The following is a 19,095-nucleotide window of genomic DNA, read 5'->3' as shown; positions in this document are numbered from 1 at the left end:
TCAGGGGGCCTGGGGCAAAGCAATTTCGGGGGCCCCTTCCATAAAAAAGTTGCAATACTATAGAATATTATATTCTCGTGTGGGGCCCGGGGACTGGGGCAAATTGCCCCACTTGCCCCCCGCCCCCGGTGGCCCTGTTTACATTGTCACCTGAAAGTGAAAACAACCTTTCGCATGGCACTTTTGTAGCTGGTGTTGCAAGATATTTACGTGGCAGATATACTAAACATTCCTATACCCCTTCATAATTCGGCCACCATTCCAGAGGACATGCTTCCATCCTGATGATGCTTGTTAAAAAAATAATGCGTTAATTAAATTTGTGACTGAACTCCTTGGGGGAGAATTGTATGTCTCCTGTTCTGTTTTACTCGCATTCTGCCATATATTTCATGTTATAGCAGTCTCGGATGATGACCCAGCACATGTTTGTTTTAAGAACACTTTCACAGCAGGTTTGATAAAACGCAAAGAAGGTAGCAATGTGAGGTTTCTAAAAACAGCTACATCACTCAAATCAAGGTTTAAAAATCTGAATTGCCTTCCAAAATCTGAGAGGGATGAGGTGTGGAGTATGATTTCAGAAGTCTTAAAAGAGCAACACTGCGATGCGGAAATGACAGAACCCAAACCATGAAAAAAGAGAACCTTCTGCTGGTGACATCTGACTCAGATGATGAAAATGAACATGCTCCGGTCTGTTCTGCATTGGATCATTATTGAGCAGAATCTGCCATCACATGGACGCATGTCCCCTGGAATGGTGGTTGAAGCATGAAGGGACATATGAATCTTTAGCGCATCTGGCATGTAAATATCTTGTGACGCTGGCTAAAACAGTGCCATGTGAATTCCTGTTCTCACTTTCAGGTGACATTGTAAACAATAAGCAGGCAGCATTATCTCCTGAAAATTGTAATCAAACTTGTTTGTCAGAGCGATTGGCTGAACAAGAAGTAGGACTGAGTGGACTTGTAGGCTCTAAAGTTTTACATTGTTTTATTTTTGAACGCAGGTTTTTTTTTCATTTGTAAGTTCAATGATAAAGTGATTGCATTACAGTACTTATATTAGGTGAATTGAAAAATAGGATTTCTTTTTTTTTTTACAGTGCAAATATTTGTAATAAAAAATAAATATAAAGTGAGCACTGTCCACTTTGTATTCTGTGTTGTAATTGAAATCATATATTTGAAAATGTAGGAAACATCAACAATTTTTTAAATAAATGGTATTCTCTTATTGTTTAACAGCACGATTGCGCGCAGGATTAATCGCGATTAATTTTTTTAATTGCTTGACAGCCTTAATTATTCTTGTTTTATAGATGAGGAAAACAATTCATAGTGAGGTTAAAAGACTTACCCAAAATCCCACTGAAAGATACTAATAATTTTAGCCTACTTCTGGCCACATTTAGGCCTTTATACTGCAAAGAGCTCCACACAGGTGGGCCCATGTGCAGAGGAAGGACCTTAGAATACATTTCAAGCTGTATTTCCTTCTTTAGGCTTTTCCACTGTGTGCATAGCCATTAATTTCCCATACACACTTAAAAGGAGAATGCTATGGACAGTCTGTGAGGTCAATTTTATAGTGTTTTTTCCCCTTAAACTGGTGTTTGTGCTGGAAAGTATGAGAGGTCCTTTACAATTTAAAATATTCCAACCCATGTTTCTGTGTAAGATTAATTGCAAATGAAATTCAAATCTGAACTTCTCATACATCGTACAAAGCTCTAAATTAACAGTATCAGTTTAGTAAAAGGAGTTGGGCATCAGTACAGACAACTCGGTGAAGACCTCTGCACAATGTGCAACTGCAGTCAAAAAAACAAACAAAATATTAGAAGGTATAAACAATGGGATTGAGAGTAAAACAGAAAACACGATAATGCTATTATACAAATCAATGGCTTTCTCTAATCTGGAATGCTGTGTGCAGTACTGGTCACCACATTTCAAAAAAGGATGTTGCAGCAATAGAGAAAGCTTGGAAATAGACAATGAGAATGATTAGGGGCATGGACAACTCTCGCATTCGTAGATTCATTGATTCTAAGGTCAGAACAGATCATTGTGATCATTTAGTCTGACTTCCTGTATAGCACATGCCATAGAACTTCCACAAAATAATATCTACAGCATATCTTTTAGAAAAACACCCAATCTTGATTTAAAAATTGTCAGTGATGGCAAATCCACCATGACTCTCAATAAATTGTTCCAATGGTTAATTATTCTCATTGTTAAAAATATATGCCTTATTTCCAGTCTGAATTTGTCTGGCTTTAACTTCCAGCAGTTGGACTGTGTTATACACCTTTCTCCACTAGGCTGAAGAGCCTATTATTAAATTTTTGTTTCCCATGTATGTACTTTTATAGACTGTAGTCAAGTTACCCATGAACCTTCTCTTTGGTAAACTAAATAGATTAAGTTCCTTTAGTCTGTCATTGTAAGGCATGTTTTCTAATCCTTTGATTATTCTTGTGGCTCTTCTCTGAACCCTCTGTAATTTGTCAACATCCTTCTTGAATTGTGGACACCAGAACTGGACACAGTATTCTGGCAGTGGTTGCACTAGTGCCAAATACAGAGCTAAAATAACCTTTATGCTCCTACACAAGATTCCCCTGTTTATGCATCCCAGAATTCCATTAGCACATTTGGCCACAACATCATATTGGGAGCTCATGTTCAGCTGTTTATCCACCACAGCCCCCAGATTTTTTTTCAGAAACACTGCTTCCCAGGATAGAGTGTTCCATCCTGTCAGTATGGTTTACTTTCTTTGTTCACAGATATATACATTTGCATTTAGCTGTAATAAAATGCATATTGTTTGCTTGCATCTAGTTTACCAAGCAATCTAGATCGCTCTGCATCAGTGATCTGTCCTTTTCATTTTTTACCACTCCCCCAATTTTTGTGTCATCTGCAAACTTTATCAGTGATGATTTTATGTTTTCTTCCAGGTCATTGATAAAATGTTAAATAGGGCCAAGAACTGATCCATGTGGGACCCGATGCGAAACAGATCCACTCAGTTAAAGTTAAAGATTGAGACCTATCAGTTAGCCAGAGAGAGACTGAAAAGATTGGGACAATTACCTTAGAAAGGAGATGAATAAGAGGGGATTCAATAAAATAATATAAAATGATGAATTTTATAGAGAAGATAGACCAGGAGTAGAGCTAGCAGGAGAAATACTGACAAACTGTTTTTTTCCATGGGAATTTGCAGATTCATCAAAATCAAAACGTTTTGTGGAGATGGTTCGATTTCACCAAATTTACAACAAAAATCTGCCTGATTTCCTGCCAGCTTGTGTATCCAGCTTCTTGGCAGCCTGCCTGGCAAGCTGATGGTGAGCCTGGAGGTCCTGAGAGTCCCAGCTGCCAAACTCCCAGGCTCAGGTTCCTTGGCAGTTCAGGCTCTGAGAGCCCAGGATCCTTTCCCTTTCACAAAGAATTTTGAAATATTTGGGTTTTGTCCCAAAATGAAACCAGTTTTAGAAATAGTTAAATCCTTCACAGAATAGAATTACCTTTTCCTGCCCACCTCTAATCAGGAGTTCCTACTTTTTACCTGTCTCCTAACACAAGAATTAAGGGGGCATTCTGTGAAATCAAAAGTCTGAAAATTCAAAAGTGAAAAAAGCACAACAGAGTATTAGATGGCACATGGTATCATTGCCAAGAACTTAGCGAGATTCAAAGAGGGGCTGGATTTATAGATAACAACAATGTTATCTATAATCAGTTAATTCTAAAATAAGAGTTTTGGAAAGGTTATAAAACCTCATGTATCAGAGTTTAAACCCATTTCTAACTATTAGGGATCAGATGAGTTTTTCATTGGGAACAGGATAACCACATTTGTCTACTTCCGGGTTCACCTTCCTCTGACGTATCTGGTACTGACCCCCATCAGACGGGATCCTGGACTATTTCCATATTCTATTTCCTGGTCTGATCTACTATGGCAATTCCTATGTACCCGTGTTTATACCCATTATGTTGAATCCTATATCAGATTTTTTCTATAGGAGGCAGCTTCTGGCAGAGACGCAATCCATTCATTTTCAGTTGACAGAGCCTCTGATTCTCAGGGTCTCAAAATTACCATCTTGGCTGTCAATACATAATAGTTATTCATATGCTTTTTATCTTTGATGCCACAGAGTAATCTATCACATCATGCAGTAGATAACATGTCTGACTGTCTTCTCTCTTTCCCCTCTTTGTGTATTTCATCTTCGCCTGTCCGCTTTCCCCCTCCTCCCTGCCCCCACTGATTCCTCAGTAGTCATCCTGCCCTCTCCTTTTTACTCACATCTCCATCCCTCTGACTTCCAAGGGCTTTTATTAAAACAAATAACTACAAATCGAAGTGTTGATTTTTGAGGGCATCATAGGAAATGGAGGTGGCAGTGAACTATTATAGTACTTCATCTAGCCTAGTTCCCTGCCAATGCATAATTGTTCCCTATTGTACATTTTATAGTGTTTTCTTCATTCTATTTTTAAACATTCTAAACTATAGTGTTTCCACCAGTTCCCTGAAGAGATTATTGCATATTCTAATAAATCTCACCATCAGGAAGTTCTTTAATATTCAGCCTAAATTTTCTCTCTTCTAAATTTCATTCCATTATTTCTGTGATAATTTATACCCTCTGTGACATGCTGAATGATTTATTCCTTCCTTGGTGTTTAATCCTACAAATATTTGTACACTATTTTCCTCCCTAGATTGTACCTCAGTCAAGCAAGTCATATTTTACTCCTTTTACCTTTCCTCATAAATTAATCTGTCCAGCCTCCTGGTAATTTTTCTTGCACACTCCAGTTACTCAGTATTAGCATCTGAATAACCCAATTATTTCACCACCCAATCTTAACTTTGCAGACTTTCAATCATTGTTTTCTTCTCATTACTTAAGAACTTCATTCATGATCCAGGTTTGGCATCATTTGGATCTTTTAGGCTATCGAGATAATTAAAAATCCCCGATGAACATGAATCTAATATGTAATCAAAGAGCTTTCCCATATGTTTACACTTTTCATCTATTTTGTTGGATATCTTCATATTTAAAGAGCTAGGCATTTTATAGTATAAATACTTCTTTAGATGGATCATAGAAAAGTGCATATAAGTATTAAGCAATAGAAAAGGTGGACAAAATTTGCAGATTTTTTTTCTAGCAATAATACCTACCTATCAGTTTATATAGATCAGTGACATTCATTGCGTTATATTCTGTAATCTTTACAAGGCTTTCATTATGTGATAACTGACATTTGTATGATGTTAGTAACAATATGATGGACAGTTAGTACAAAAAATAAGACTTTGTGATTTGGCAAAAATGACAATGTTTAGAACAAGAGTATTTGGAAGTAACAGTAGTTTCTACAGAAACCAAATTGTTGTGAGTTCTTCTGAAGTTGTACATTTAGAATAAGGAAATGAGAATATAAGAATGTAGCATAATTTATAAACTGTGACATACGAACCTAGATAGTAATAAAAAAATCGGTTGTTATTTATTATTTGCACATTTGCATATTATTTGTACTATGCTAGGCAGTGTTTAGATACAGAGAAAGACACACTCTTGCCCTGAAGAGCTAATAATATATGAAGGAATACACCATACCATACCGTTCAGCAAAATTAAAGAGAAAGTATAATAAGCATAGAAAATGAAGAAATATAAATGGACAAAGTACATGTATACTGTATGCAGTGATCAGGAATGAAGAGCTCTTAAAATAACTGTTGAGAAGTGACTTTATAAATGGATAGTGGGAAGAATGTAAAGGAAAAAAGTATTTTGTCTTTAATGTAAATACCACACAGTATATACACTGCTCTAAAGTCATTGCTTGCCTGAAAATTGATCAAATAAAAGCAGAAGAATGTGCTAACTTTTGATCTTTTCCATAGAGATCTAAAGTCACGATCAATTGGTTTCCGTCTGTTCTTTGAAATCACATAAGGTTCATATGTGCCAAGTTTTATATGAATCACATGATAAGGTCAAGTAATACAAATTCCAAGGCTGACTTTCTATACCCAGGTCACATATGACTGTGATACTATATTACCATATGTTGACTATAATGGTGGGTATGTAAATGCTGATATTGAAAGGAATCCCATCAGTAAAACCCAAGATAAATAAAACTATAGTAACACTTTTCAAATTAACTAAAAATGAGAGGAACTCGACGACAAAAAATAATAATTATAAAATAGAAAGAGGCAAAGGCCAGCAGGGCATTCTGTGATCATAAAATCAAAGAGAGAAACAGTCTTGGAACTAAAGAAAAACTGTGAATATTTAGACATTTTTAAAAAAATCATGAAATGCCAAAATTCAGCAGTTACTTTTTAATAGAGTTATTTAAAAAAATGCTGGGGATTGCCAAAGATTAAAAATAATCTGGTGATGTTTTTGTCATCTATGGGAGCCAGAAAGTGAAGAAATACATAGCACTGAGCAAAAGTTAATTTGACCTTTTATTCATAATTGTGAATATTAAGGATTGACAAAAGGAATACCATTAAAGGATACCTGCAGCAGTAGCTACTGAAGCAAACTTCAAAAGCCTAGCGTTAAAAAGTGACTGCAATGTCAGTGAAACTCTAAATAACTACATAGCATGCTTGAGCATGTAATGTTCTGATTTTTTAGACTTCTGTACAATTTGTGCTTTCTGTTGTTTGTGTTTACTATGATGCAAAGAAAATCTAGAAGTAGTAACTAGTAAAGGTTTCATTTCACTAATAGCAACTTTTAGCTAATAAACCCATTTTAGGAAGAATAAGTAAAATGTTCCTTGCAGTTAAGCTAAACTGAACAGATACTAAGAACAACCATGTCAATGTCTTTTTATATTTACTAATATAGTATTTGGCTTTTCTTGCACACATTACAAATTAAGTATAAAGCAACAGAGGGTCCTGTGGCACCTTTAAGATTAACAGAAGTATTGGGAGCATAAGCTTTCGTGGGTAAGAACCTCACTTCTTCAGATGTTTGCATCTGAAGAAGTGAGGTTCTTACCCACGAAAGCTTATGCTCCCAATACTTCTGTTAGTCTTAAAGGTGCCACAGGACCCTCTGTTGCTTTTTACAGATTCAGACTAACAGGGCTACCCCTCTGAAAATTAAATATAATTATTGTAATGTACTCTGTCATGTATACATATGCACACACTAATGTACATGCAGATATACTGGCTCTCTATATATAATGACAAACACTGCATATAAAATAGTATATAAATGCTATAGTAATGTGTATATGCTTAACCTTGTTTTGTTTTGCTTCCCCTATTCTATTTTATCACACTACTAGCATATCATTAATAAATATTCTGATTATCTTATAACCTGCAGATCCTGGAAAGACACTCCCAGAAGCTCTTGATTACTGCAAGGTTTGGCTACAGACAGTAGCAGGAGAGATAGATGCTAAAAGTGGCATTCCACCACCTCTCATCACACTGCAAATTAAAGACTTTCTCAATGGGCCAGGTAAGTGGTGCACTTCTGATCAAAATGAATTTTCTAATGTAATCTGTGTGTGCATATAGAGCCATCATTTCTTTATAAATGAACATGCCAGAAAGATGTTTCCTCCTTTCTCCATAAACGTGGATTTTTTTTTAATTTAATTTTGTGTATTCATTTTTGCCAAAAACTACACTGGAGAGAGGCCCAGGTTGAACAGAATTAAAGTGGCAGATTTAAGGCCGGGTAAACTTCTTATCTTTCAGGACTAGGCACTGGAGCCTTAAACCCCTAGAAATTTCAATTTGTAGATTTCTAGTAGAACAGAAAATACCTGCTTCTAGGCTTTGGAAAGCTATGAGACTGTAAAATGTATGGCACGTGTGGAAAGGCTATTTAAAGTCATTTTTAGAGGTTTATACTATTCCCTCTGAACTCTGTTCAGTTGGATTCATGGTAATCTGGACACCTGGTATTACAGGTGTAGAGATACAAAACAAAAATACTCTCAATAAAATTTTCATCTTCTAAAATAGTTTTACAAAATAAAATAGCTATTATAAAACTATTTCTATAACTAATATAGCATATTTAGAATATCTGGTAGCATGGTATAAAAGGTTTTTATCAACACTTGTTTGAGACAACATGCATAATTTGTGGCTTCTCCCCTCATGAACAAGCCCAAACTCATGTCAATAAAAGCTTTATACCAGACAACATCACATATTCTTTATATATAAATTACACATGAAGAAAAACCCTATGTAACGGAGTGCCTTTCCCCATCAACCCTGATTACAGGATGAGCCCACACTGAGAGGAATCAATGATTCCAGTGCAAAAGGAGCAGGAAGTTGCAGTTAAAGGGGGAACCCAGGAATCTACATTTATGTCAGAGTCAGTAAGGGAAAAGCTCAAGAAGCAGAAGAGTGAGGAAAGCTCTTCATGCAGGGAGGCCTTGGAGAGACCCTGTCCAAGTAGGGGAAATACTGCAAAGGCTCAGTTGGAAAGGCCTGTGAAGAAGACAAACTACAGGCAGGAGGTGATGGGAAGCAGAAAGATAGTCCTTTCGGGGAGGTGGGGCTGTGCCTAGCTGCAGCTGGGTTGAAGTTTCAGCTGTGTGCATTTGTGTTCTATTTTTGGAAGATTTGCGTTACTTTGGATTACTGGAAGAGAGAGACACTGAACTGGGGCTGGGGGCCTAGAGGGCCAGCATGCACCTGGGGACTCAATAAATTGGACCCCAGGAAAGAATTGTTTAGAGCTTTGTGTGGATACAAAATTTATATCTGCAACATTTAAAATTCTGTGCCAAAAAAATAAAAATTATGCGCACAATATTTTAAAATTCTGCAGATTTTGTTAGTAAATAAATGTGGCTCCAGCATGGCAGTGGGGAGCACAGGCCACTGGCTGCATTGAGATAGGAGATCACCCTGAAGCCCCCACCTTCTCTGGTACAGGGACTCAGCAGTGAGGCTGCACCTGACCTTGACACAGAGCAAGGGCTGGGCCTGCCCTGAAACACCCTGGGGCTCTGCCCCTCTGCAACAGGTGCACCAGGTGTGGGTGGGAAAGCTCAGGCCAGCAGGATCCAAGTGTGGAGGGGTTTAGTGAGGGGGGTCCAGGTGGTGGGGCAATCTGGGAGCAGGCGACTCAGTGGGAGATCTGGATGTACAGTAGCTCATATGGGGGGCTGGGGGTTTCAGGGTGTAGGGGCAATGGGACTCTGCAGGGGATCCAGGTGAAGGTGGTTAGGTCTCAGCCGGGGGGAGGGGGGCGTCTGTATTTGCAGAGATGGGGCTCACTGGGGAAGGGGTCTGAGTGTGGAGGGCTCAGTGGGGGGTCCGGGTGCTGGGGCAGTGGGGCTTGATGGGGTGGGGGTCCAGGTGCAGCTGGTTGGGGATCAGTGGGGTGGGGGTTGGGTGTGGGGGGCTCATCGGAGGGGACCAGGTGTAGGATGGTAGGACTTGTCAGGGTGAGGGTTCAATGGGCCTGTTTAACAGGGGAGCCCCAGCTGCTGCCGAGGGGATGCCACATGCCAAGCTCCCGCTTCCTCCCGCAATTCCCCTACACCTTTTCTTCTCCATCCCCCCTCCCCGCACTCCCACATTCCTGTCCCCCTGCCCTATTCTACCCCCATCCTTACCCAGCCCCACTGCAAGCACTCACTGTTGAACAGAAAACAGGAAGGCTCCCAGAACACAGAAGGGGAGCACGACTGGCAGTAGGACCCAGGAGGTGGAGTTCAGCTGCAGAGTCATAGAATCATAGACTATCAGGGTTGGAAGGGACCTCAGGAGATCATCTAGTCCAGGGGTCTCAAACATGCAGCCCGTGGGGCTCTTGCGTGTGGCCCACCAAGCTCCACGCCCCTCTGCCTACCTGCGGGATTGCCCCCTGTGGCGCTGCAAGGCCCGCGCGCTCTCTGAAGCAGTTGGCAGCATGCCCCTTCGGGCTGGGAGGCAGAAGGCTCCTGCATTGCCTCCTTCCAGGCACCGCCCCCCGCAGCTCCCATTGGCCAGGAACAGGGACCCGCGGCCAATGGGAGCTTCGTGGGAAGTACCTAGAGGAGCGGCAAGAGCAGCGCACGCACGGAACCCTGAGCCTCCCCCTTCCGCAGGGGCTCCAGGGACACGGTTCCATCTGCTTCCTGGAACGGAGCGGCACAGGGCCAGGGGCCAGGGAAGGCAGCCAGGGAGCCTGCCCTGGCCCCAGTGTGCGCCGCTGCCACCCAGGAGCCGCTCTAGGTAAGTGGCGCCAGGCTGGAGCTCGCACCCTGAATCCCAACCCCCTGCCCTGAGCCCCCTGCTGCACCCTGAACCCCAACCCCCTGCCCTGAGCCCCCTGCCACATCCCCCACCCCTCCTGCACCCCAGGCCCCTGCCGCATCCCGCACCCCTCCTGCACTCCTTGTCCTGAGCCACCTGCCGCACCCTGCACACCACTTGCACCTCAACTCCCTGCCCTGAGCTCCTGCCACACCCTGCACCATTTCTGCACCCGCTGGGGGCAGCATTGGGGTGGGGACTTCGGGGAAGGGGTTGGAATGGGGCAGGACCTAATGGAAGGGGTGGAATGGGGGCAGGGCTGGGGGCAGCAAGGGAGGGGTGTCAGTGATGCGGTCTTTGGTTCAATGCACTAGTCCTCATGTGGCCGTCATGATCATTTGAGTTTGAGACCCCTGATCTAGTCCAACCCCCTGCTCAAAGCAGGACAAATCCCCAGACAGGTGGGTTTTTTTTTTTTTTTTTTTAACCCCAGTTCCCTAAATAGCCCCCTCAAGGATTGAGCTCACAACCCTGGGTTTAGCAGGCCAGTGCTCATACCACTGAGCTATAGTCAGCAGAGCCAAGATGCAGCCTCCTTCAGCTGGGCAGCTCTGCGCTTGCAGAAATGAGGGGGGCAGTGGCAGGTAACCCCATGTGCCCCCCATGCCTCACCTCTATTGGGGGGGGCAATCTCCCTCCAAAAACTGCGCCCCCCGCGGCTTCCCTGCCATTTTCAGCAGAGAAGCACAAGAATTCTGTGGGGCGGGGGAGGGGAATGTTTTCTGCGGGCGCACAGTCACACAGAATCCCCCCAGGAGTAATGTTAAAAGAACATTAGTAAGGTTTGCAAAGATTGAATGTGACACCTTAATTTATCCCTCTTATGTATATGAGTTATATTAGCATCTTTAATTACATGATCACATTCTACTTTTTCCACTGGATCCTTGCCTCATTCAGCGCACAGAATGGACATGGCTCAGTTAATGAGCAGCTGTTCAATATTTTATTTTCTCTTCATTGTTCAATGTGTTTCCTCCATGTTATATTTACTGCACATTATTAAAACCTGTTCATCCCCAGAGCAGGTCCATCCTGTGCACTGAATGAGACAAGAGTTTTATGGAAGAAATTGTATGTGATCATGTAATTAAAGACAGTATCATACAGTATACGCGTGCATGGGCAACCTTAATTTTGGCATGTCTTAATTTTTGTGTACTTGACTTTGCAACCTTAATAATGTTCAACGTGGGTTTTGTATGTGTAATTTCTCACAATTTTAAAAACACAGACTGAAGAAATGGAAATTCCACCATATGGCATCCTGCTCACACCTATATGGGTCATCAGCAGGGTTGGAACTTTAGGATCCACCACACAGACCTCTGCCACTTGAGCTAACAGAATAACTGACAGCAATAATAGGCTGTCTTCCTCTGTGTGGAGCAGCACTAGAGGGGGGAGAGACATATTTTGCCACAGATGTGTGTGACAGCAGAGGAATGGTGATACTCAGTAATCTTGGGTTCCATTCCAGCCTCTGAAAAGGAGTGTGCTCTAAAGGGCACAAACTCTTCTGCCTGTTTTCCCCAAGTTTGTCCTCTTCTGCCCCATCCCTTCCAACCTATCCCTTTACTAGTCCCATCTCTTGCTCGCCCCAGCTCCTTGTCCCAGTCCTGTTGTCCTTGCCTGCCCAGTTTCAATCTCCACTCCTCAGGCTTCTCATCTTCAGGCCCTTTGTAAAAAGGCTACTTAGCGGCAACTTTAAATAAATATACAGGAGAAAAACCATTAAAGGCATGATTTAAAACAGTTTTTGCACCAAGGGGTTCCTACAGATGGCCACCTGACCAATGGCCAGACTTTTTAGCAAATTAGCTAACCATGAAGCCCAGATTAATGCAAATAATACTAAAATGGCCTGAGCTATTCTGCTTACCAGGGCAGGACACCTAATTTAGAGACTTACCTTAGGAATGGAGTTGAGGTTGCTGCTAAGCAAACCCAGGCAGTCTCTACTGGTGGGTTTCACTTTCCCGTGATTAAAGTGATTCCCTCAGGTGCTAAGTAGACAATAAATCTCCTACCTCCAAATATAATAGTGAACAGTGGCACTGGATTTTTTAGAGTGGGAGTGCTGCAACCCCTTTTACCTCTGTCCGCGCCCCATTGCTCTCCTGTAGAGCTGGGGCCGGGAGCAGGGCCATGACTCCGGTTTGGGAGGACATGGACAGGGCAAGGGGCCGAGGCTGGGGCTACAGCTGGGGGTGGGTGCGGAGCCCCAGGCGAGGTCAGCAGCTGGGACCGGGTCTGAGCATGGGGCCAGCAGCCGGGTGCAGGGCCGGCAGCTGGGACTGGGGCCAGAAACCGGGACCAGGATTGAGCATTGGGCCAGCAGCTGGGACCGGGGCCAGGCGCAGGGGCACAGGGCCAGGCGTGGCGCCAGCTGCTGGGCACAGAGCAAAACCCTGTGCAAAACCTGAGGGTGCTGCAGCACCCCCCACACCCTTAGTTCCCTCGCTTATGGGTGTGAATAGGATGAGTCTCTTTCTGTCCTATCCTCAACAATACAGGCAGATCCTGAGTCAGTGTTCAAATTCACTCCTTCCTGGTCTTTGGCTTTTAGGCAACTCCAAAACAATAATGCAATATAAACCTCTGCATGTTTCCTTCTAGATCTTGGCTGTTTCCCTCCAAGACCTCTTTTGGCCTAAGACACATAGCTACATTTTTATCACCTGGCTGGTTCCAGTTGGACCCATTTATAAGCATGTCTCAGCAGTAATTACCCTGAATCTTAACGTAGAATTTTGGCTCAAGGTGGTTCAACAGAACATCCCTGCTTTACAGTACAGGGTTTTATAACCTGTTACAACTGAGAGCTTGGTCAAATAATTTAATCTTCTTTAAGTACCATTCCACAATGTTAGAGTTTTGATTAGATTGCTTTAAAACAAAGACCATACTTGCATATAAGCACACAACTGCAATAAGTGCTGTTTCAGACCCAGTGAAAAGAAAAGTTGCAGTGGTTTAATTCAACAACATGCTAACATCAACAATACAATAAAAACCTCCCAGTCAAGACTAATTCCAACACGTGGTTGGCAGGGGTGCTGGAACAATTTTTAGAGTGGGGGTGCTAAGAGCCATTGAACCAAACTGTAAACCCTGTATATAATGGAAACCGCTTCAAGCCAGGGGGTGCAGCAGCACCCCCATTCCCTCTAGTTTCAGCACCTATGGTGGTTGGGCATCTGAGAAGTAGCTGAACCCACCAGGAGTGAGAAGGATGGCTCCTTAGTGGTTCTGTGGTAAGCAGTTAGGTGACCAGACACAGTCAGCCTGTGATTGTCTGGCAAGGGCAAGGACCTCAGCAGTCATCTTCAGAGAGCCTCAGCAAGGCAACCTAGGAACACATGATATTGGTGATAGCAGGGGAAACCAATATATCATTACTGAATTAAATAAATACTCTGCTAAAAGTTCATTCACAAGTAGTAATGAATATATTGCATCATTCTGTCAATGACTTAGTGATTTATTATGAGCATTTGTCATCATGTTCTTACTATATTACTAGTATAAATATTTTCTACGGACTTCTTTATGTTCATTTTATGTATTTATTTTACAATCAATTGATGTATAGACGAGTGCATTAGATGATAGCCATTGAAGACAGCTGATCTGCTTTTCAGCACATTTGTCAAAGTTATACAAATACAGTCAGAAACCTGGATATAACTTTTGCAGTGACAACTGAATATGCTTGTATACATGTACTAAAGGTTCAATGTTTTTTAGTAAGTAAAACATTTTCCCTAAGAAAAATAGTTTTGGAAAGGTGAGTTTGAAACAGCTCTACTAGTCCAAACATGTATATAACTTATGATACAGTATAGCAGTTAGAAAACAGTCTGTAAATGGTTCCCAGAATTTGCTATCTTAGATGAAACTTTAGTTATTGTAAACAGTTTGTCAGCTAAAGTTGATAAGTAGATGTTGTTTCATAGAAACATTTTATTTTTTCACCACGCAGGAAGCCAGATTGTCACTCTATATTAACTTAGAGATAAAAAAAACTACAGCTAGTAGCTAGACTTGGAAACCACCAATTAAATGGGAATAACAGGATACATTAATACACTTCTTGCCACATGAGTGGATTATTTTGTACATTTTTGGCAACTAACGAAAAATGATATTTCTTCCAGATTTTAGGTAATAGGATCCTAGGAGAAATAAGCATATATCACTGAGCCAGTGGGAACAGGCCTCAACTTTACCCCCAAAAAACAAATTAAAGAACTGTTCTTTCCTTTTCTACAGTAACTAATTATCTACAGTTTTTTTTAATTCCTGCTAGAGCAACATGCACAACCATTGTCATAGTAAATCTAATACTGGACTTGTATATTTAGTTCTTCACAGGTAGGATTACATTAGATACAGCTGAACTGATGATTATTTTTGGCCAATTATCTTCTTGGACAAAGAATAAAGATGCCCATGTTGTTTTATTACTAAATTACTTGCTATTCCTACCCATTAATTCTTACTTTAGAACAAAAATCCCACATATTTTTTCTGTATGTAATATATTACAAAGGTTTCAATAATTTATGAAATATAACTTGTCTTATAATTTGCCTTAAAAGTACAATTGTAAGTAAAACACAAATTCTTCTGTGCCAAAATCCTCTTTCCCTAACATTTTCTTGGAAAGAAGATAGTTTAAGTATGAAATTATTAAGCTTTTTGATTTTTTGCCATTTGGAATAATTTTCAGTAGAACATTTTATTCGGTCAAATTAAGAAATATGATGTAGTCCCTCTGCTGAATGATAAAACAGAGTTCAAGATTTTTCTTTTGAGTTTGCCTGTCTATTTGTCTTTCCCTTCCATTGCTTGTATGTTGTGATGAATACTGTGCTATAAATGCTCTATAAATATACTATATTTATACATTTAAAAAAAAAAAACAAGCCTCACTTAAAAAAAAAAAATTCTAGCTCCAAAGGCAACAATTGTACCCATTAGCAAGGTCAGTGATTTGGAGAAACCTGGTAAATAGCAGCTACCAGAAACCCACTAGAATAGTATCTCTAGCAGGTGATAGATTAGTTGGAACAAATTGGAACCATTGCACTTCGGCAATCCTGGTTTCTTTCAAACTGTTTTAAAAATGTCGTCATTTTAATACACAATCTCAACCCTGTAGAACAGTCCACAGCAGGTTAATTTGAATCATATGATGTGTCACTGCCCTCAGCTGACATGAGCTCCGTTCCATGTGTGAAGCCATAATAAATCCATTCCCAACCGAAGCAAATTCCCTGTGAGAAGGTGAACTAATCCAGGCCTCACACTGGCATGTTAGCCCTCTGTAATTGAAAGCAGGGCCACCTGTTCCCAGCACAGTTAGCCTATAGAGAGAAAATTAGCATTAGATCAGATACTTAATATATTGAAAAATCATTCATACTTCTTGCAAGTTCAGCTGTGGGCTGCTTAACATGACATCATATATAAACCTAGGAATGTGCCCACTTGATCCCATTTTAACAGTTTTGTTAACCATGGTGTTTGTTAACTTTGAAATGAGAATTTTTTGATTTAATGAGAGCAGACACGTGAGAAGGGGAACTGGCCAGGGTGCAGACTTTTCTAATTAACTCAAGGTCATTTTCAAAAACATTTGAGCTCTCTGGTATTTTTTTCATTGTTCTTTTAGAAACAAGTTTTGAACCACTGACATTGTAGTCATGAAATGACATTTATTTTATTAAGAGGATGTGACGAACTGGGCCTGTTCTCACGGTGGTCTGTGAATGCTGACAGGGGAGTGTTCTGGGATAGTCTGCATTGCAGGATGGGATCTGCCCGAGGGCGCCCGAGGGCGCATACCTGAGTGTGTAACATGAGAACCCAGGAAGGGGTTGAAGGGGAGGCGACTCCTTAGCCCGGGAAACTGAACAAAGGCTGTGGGAGGGGTCGCTGAAGGCAGAGTGCTGGAAGCAGGCAGGGAGAGAGGGCTGGGGGGCATAGATGGCTCTGACCTCCCAAGGGGGGCTGGGCTTGGATGCCCGGGGACCCCAAGATGGACCTAACTGAGGGGGTCCCTGTTGTCTGTGCCTGCAAGACCTGTCTTGGACTGTATTCCTGTCATCCAAATAAACCTTCTGCTTTACTGGCTGGCTGAGAGTCATGGTGAATCGCAGGAAGCCGGGGGTGCAGGGCCCTGAGTCCCCCAATACTCCGTGACAACTGGTGGCAGCGGTGGGATCTACTGCACCCCGTGGACGGCGCTTCCTCGGCGCTTCCTGCAGTAAGTGACTGGGGAGCAGTAAAACGAAGGGGGATTGACGGGGACCAGGCGTGCTGAAGAGTGAGAGAGAGACGGTTATTACCCCTGGGAGTGTGTGACCAGCGAGAAGGACTTTTGCAGTAACAGGGTCCCCCGAGGGGATCGCAGCGAGTGGTCCCAGGGGCGGAGGAGTCTGCAGCTCGACCCTGGCAGAGAGGCGGTGACCTCGAGAAGGGCTGGCACACTAGGGGTCCCCCTGGGAACTGTGGGGAGCTGTGAGCACACAGGCCGGTGAGTGGGCAGCAGGAAGATGTATGCCAAGCGGCTTAAGAGCGACCTGGTGGAGCTGTGCAAGCAGAGGCGGCTGCGCATTGGGAGGCTCACCAAAGAACAGCTCATTGCCCAGCTGGAGGCGGAAGATCGCGCGAATGAACTGATCCCTGTGTCTCAGGGAAGCAGCCTGGCAAATGCAGCGCAGGCACCAGTGTCTGTCCCAGCTGGGAGTGGTCAGCCGGCTGCTGAGGGCTTCCCGAGACCCCTCCTTCCTATGCCTAGGGGAAGGGTGGGGAGGAGCCCAGCAAATACCGAGGGCGCCGTGACCCCCCCGGCCAGCAGGGGATCCCCCCGGCGAAGCCCGCCGGCCAGCAGAGGATCCTCCCGGCGACGTTCGGCATCCGGGGAGCGGAATTGGCTGGAATGGGAGAAAGAGCTAAAACTGAGAGAGCTGGAGGATCGTGAACAACAGAGACAGCATGAACGGGAGGAGAAAGAGAGACAGCATCAGCGTGAACGGGAGGAGAAAGAGAGACAGCGTCAGCATGAACGGGAGGAGAAAGAGAGACAGCATCAGCGTGAAGAGAGACAGAGACAGCATGAACGGGAGGAGAATGAGAGACAGCGTCAGCATGACCTGGAACTGGCGAGATTGAAGGGCAGCGAACCCCCGGCTGCGGTGAGTGAGGGGGGACCCAGGACTGCACGGAGCTTTGATAAGTGCATCATGGCCCCATACAAGGAGGGGGAGGACATGGATGACTTCCTGGAGGCCTTTGAGACGGCCTGCGAGCTGCACCGTGTGGACCCCGCGGACAGACTCCGGGTCCTTACCCCCTTACTGGACCCCAAATCCGTGGCATTGTACCGCCAACTGGGAGAGGCAGAGAAAGGGGACTACGAACTATTCAAAAGGGCCCTGCTACGAGAGTTTGGGCTGACTCCTGAGATGTACCGGGAAAGGTTCCGGAGTCAGGATAAAACCCCTGAGATCTCATATCTGCAACTAGCCGCCCGCATGGAGAGATACGCCAGCAAGTGGGCTGGTGGGGCCCAGACGAAGGAGGACCTGATTAAACTGCTGGTACTGGAGCAACTGTATGACCGGTGCCCATCCGACCTGAGGCTGTGGTTGGTGGACAGAAAGCCAGAGAACCCGCGACACGCCGGGCAGCTGGCTGATGAGTTTGTAAAGAGCCGGTCAGGGGGTGGCAGGGAGGAGTCCCAAAGGAACAGTCCCACCACAACGCAGAGAGAGAGTCACCATGGGACCTCCCCATGGGAAAATACAGAAAAAACCCATCAGAGGGGAGCATCCGGCATCAGGACCATCCGACCTACTCAAGGGGACCCATGGGACATGGGCTGCTACCACTGTGGCCAAAAGGGCCACATACGGGCCCAGTGCCCTAGGCTCAGGGACAGACTGAGCAGACCGAACCCACAGAGGGTTAACTGGGTAGAGACCCAGCCCGGCGAAAGGCAGCATTCCCAGGGAAGAGGGGCTGGCAGAGTACCACCTGCTAAGGAGGGAGGAGAGCTCCAGGCCAGCTCCTCTAGGGGGCTGGATGCTCCAGACTCAGGGTTTTTGGTTTATATGGTAGGCGCGGGGCTGTCCCTCCGGAGAGAGTACCTTGTTCCCCTGGAGGTGGATGGGAGGAAGGTCAGTGGATACTGGGATACGGGCGCAGAGGTGACGCTGGCCCGGCCGGAGGTGGTGGCCCCAGATCAGGTGGTGCCCAACACCTACCTGACCCTGACGGGGGTGGGCGGAACACCAGTCAAAGTACCCGTGGCAAGGGTACACCTGAAGTGGGGGGCCAAGGAGGGCCCCAAGGATGTGGGGGTACACCCGTATTTGCCCACTGAGGTATTGATGGGGGGGGACCTGGAGAACTGGCCAAGCAACCCCCAAAAGGCACTGGTTGTGACCCGCAGTCAGAGCCGGCGAGGGGCACTGCGCCCTGGCCTTGGGGGGGGTGCCTTGCCTGAGGCGCAGGACCCTAACCTGGTGGGGAGGGAACGCCCAGGGACACGGCTCAGGGAGGCTGCAGCTTCAGGCCCAGCGGGCGAGGAAGAGCAGGTGGCCATCCCTGTCCCAGCTGCTGAGTTCCAGGCCGAGTTACAGAGAGACCCCTCCTTGCGGAAGATAAGGGACCTAGCCGACCTCAAGGCGGTACAGACCATGGGACGAGGTGGCCGGA

At 44.2% G+C, this 19,095-nt stretch overlaps 1 protein-coding gene across 5 annotated transcripts in view; it reads left to right on the top strand.

Moving 5' to 3' along the window:
* The window catches only part of VPS13B (vacuolar protein sorting 13 homolog B), a 960,935-nt gene that overhangs the window by 763,820 nt on the left and 178,020 nt on the right, over positions 1 to 19,095 (top strand). For all 5 annotated transcript variants that reach the window (XM_054017509.1, XM_054017507.1, XM_054017510.1 and 2 more), the window contains exon 35: positions 7,418 to 7,555. In XM_054017509.1, coding sequence (XP_053873484.1) covers positions 7,418 to 7,555 — 138 coding nt within the window. The remainder of the gene's footprint in view (positions 1 to 7,417; positions 7,556 to 19,095) is intronic.

The sequence above is a fragment of the Malaclemys terrapin genome, chromosome 2 (genome assembly GCF_027887155.1).
Source record: "Malaclemys terrapin pileata isolate rMalTer1 chromosome 2, rMalTer1.hap1, whole genome shotgun sequence".
Lineage (NCBI taxonomy): Eukaryota > Metazoa > Chordata > Testudines > Emydidae > Malaclemys > Malaclemys terrapin.
The sequence above is the reverse complement of the archived record's forward strand: the minus strand, read 5'-3'. Positions and strand labels throughout refer to the sequence as shown.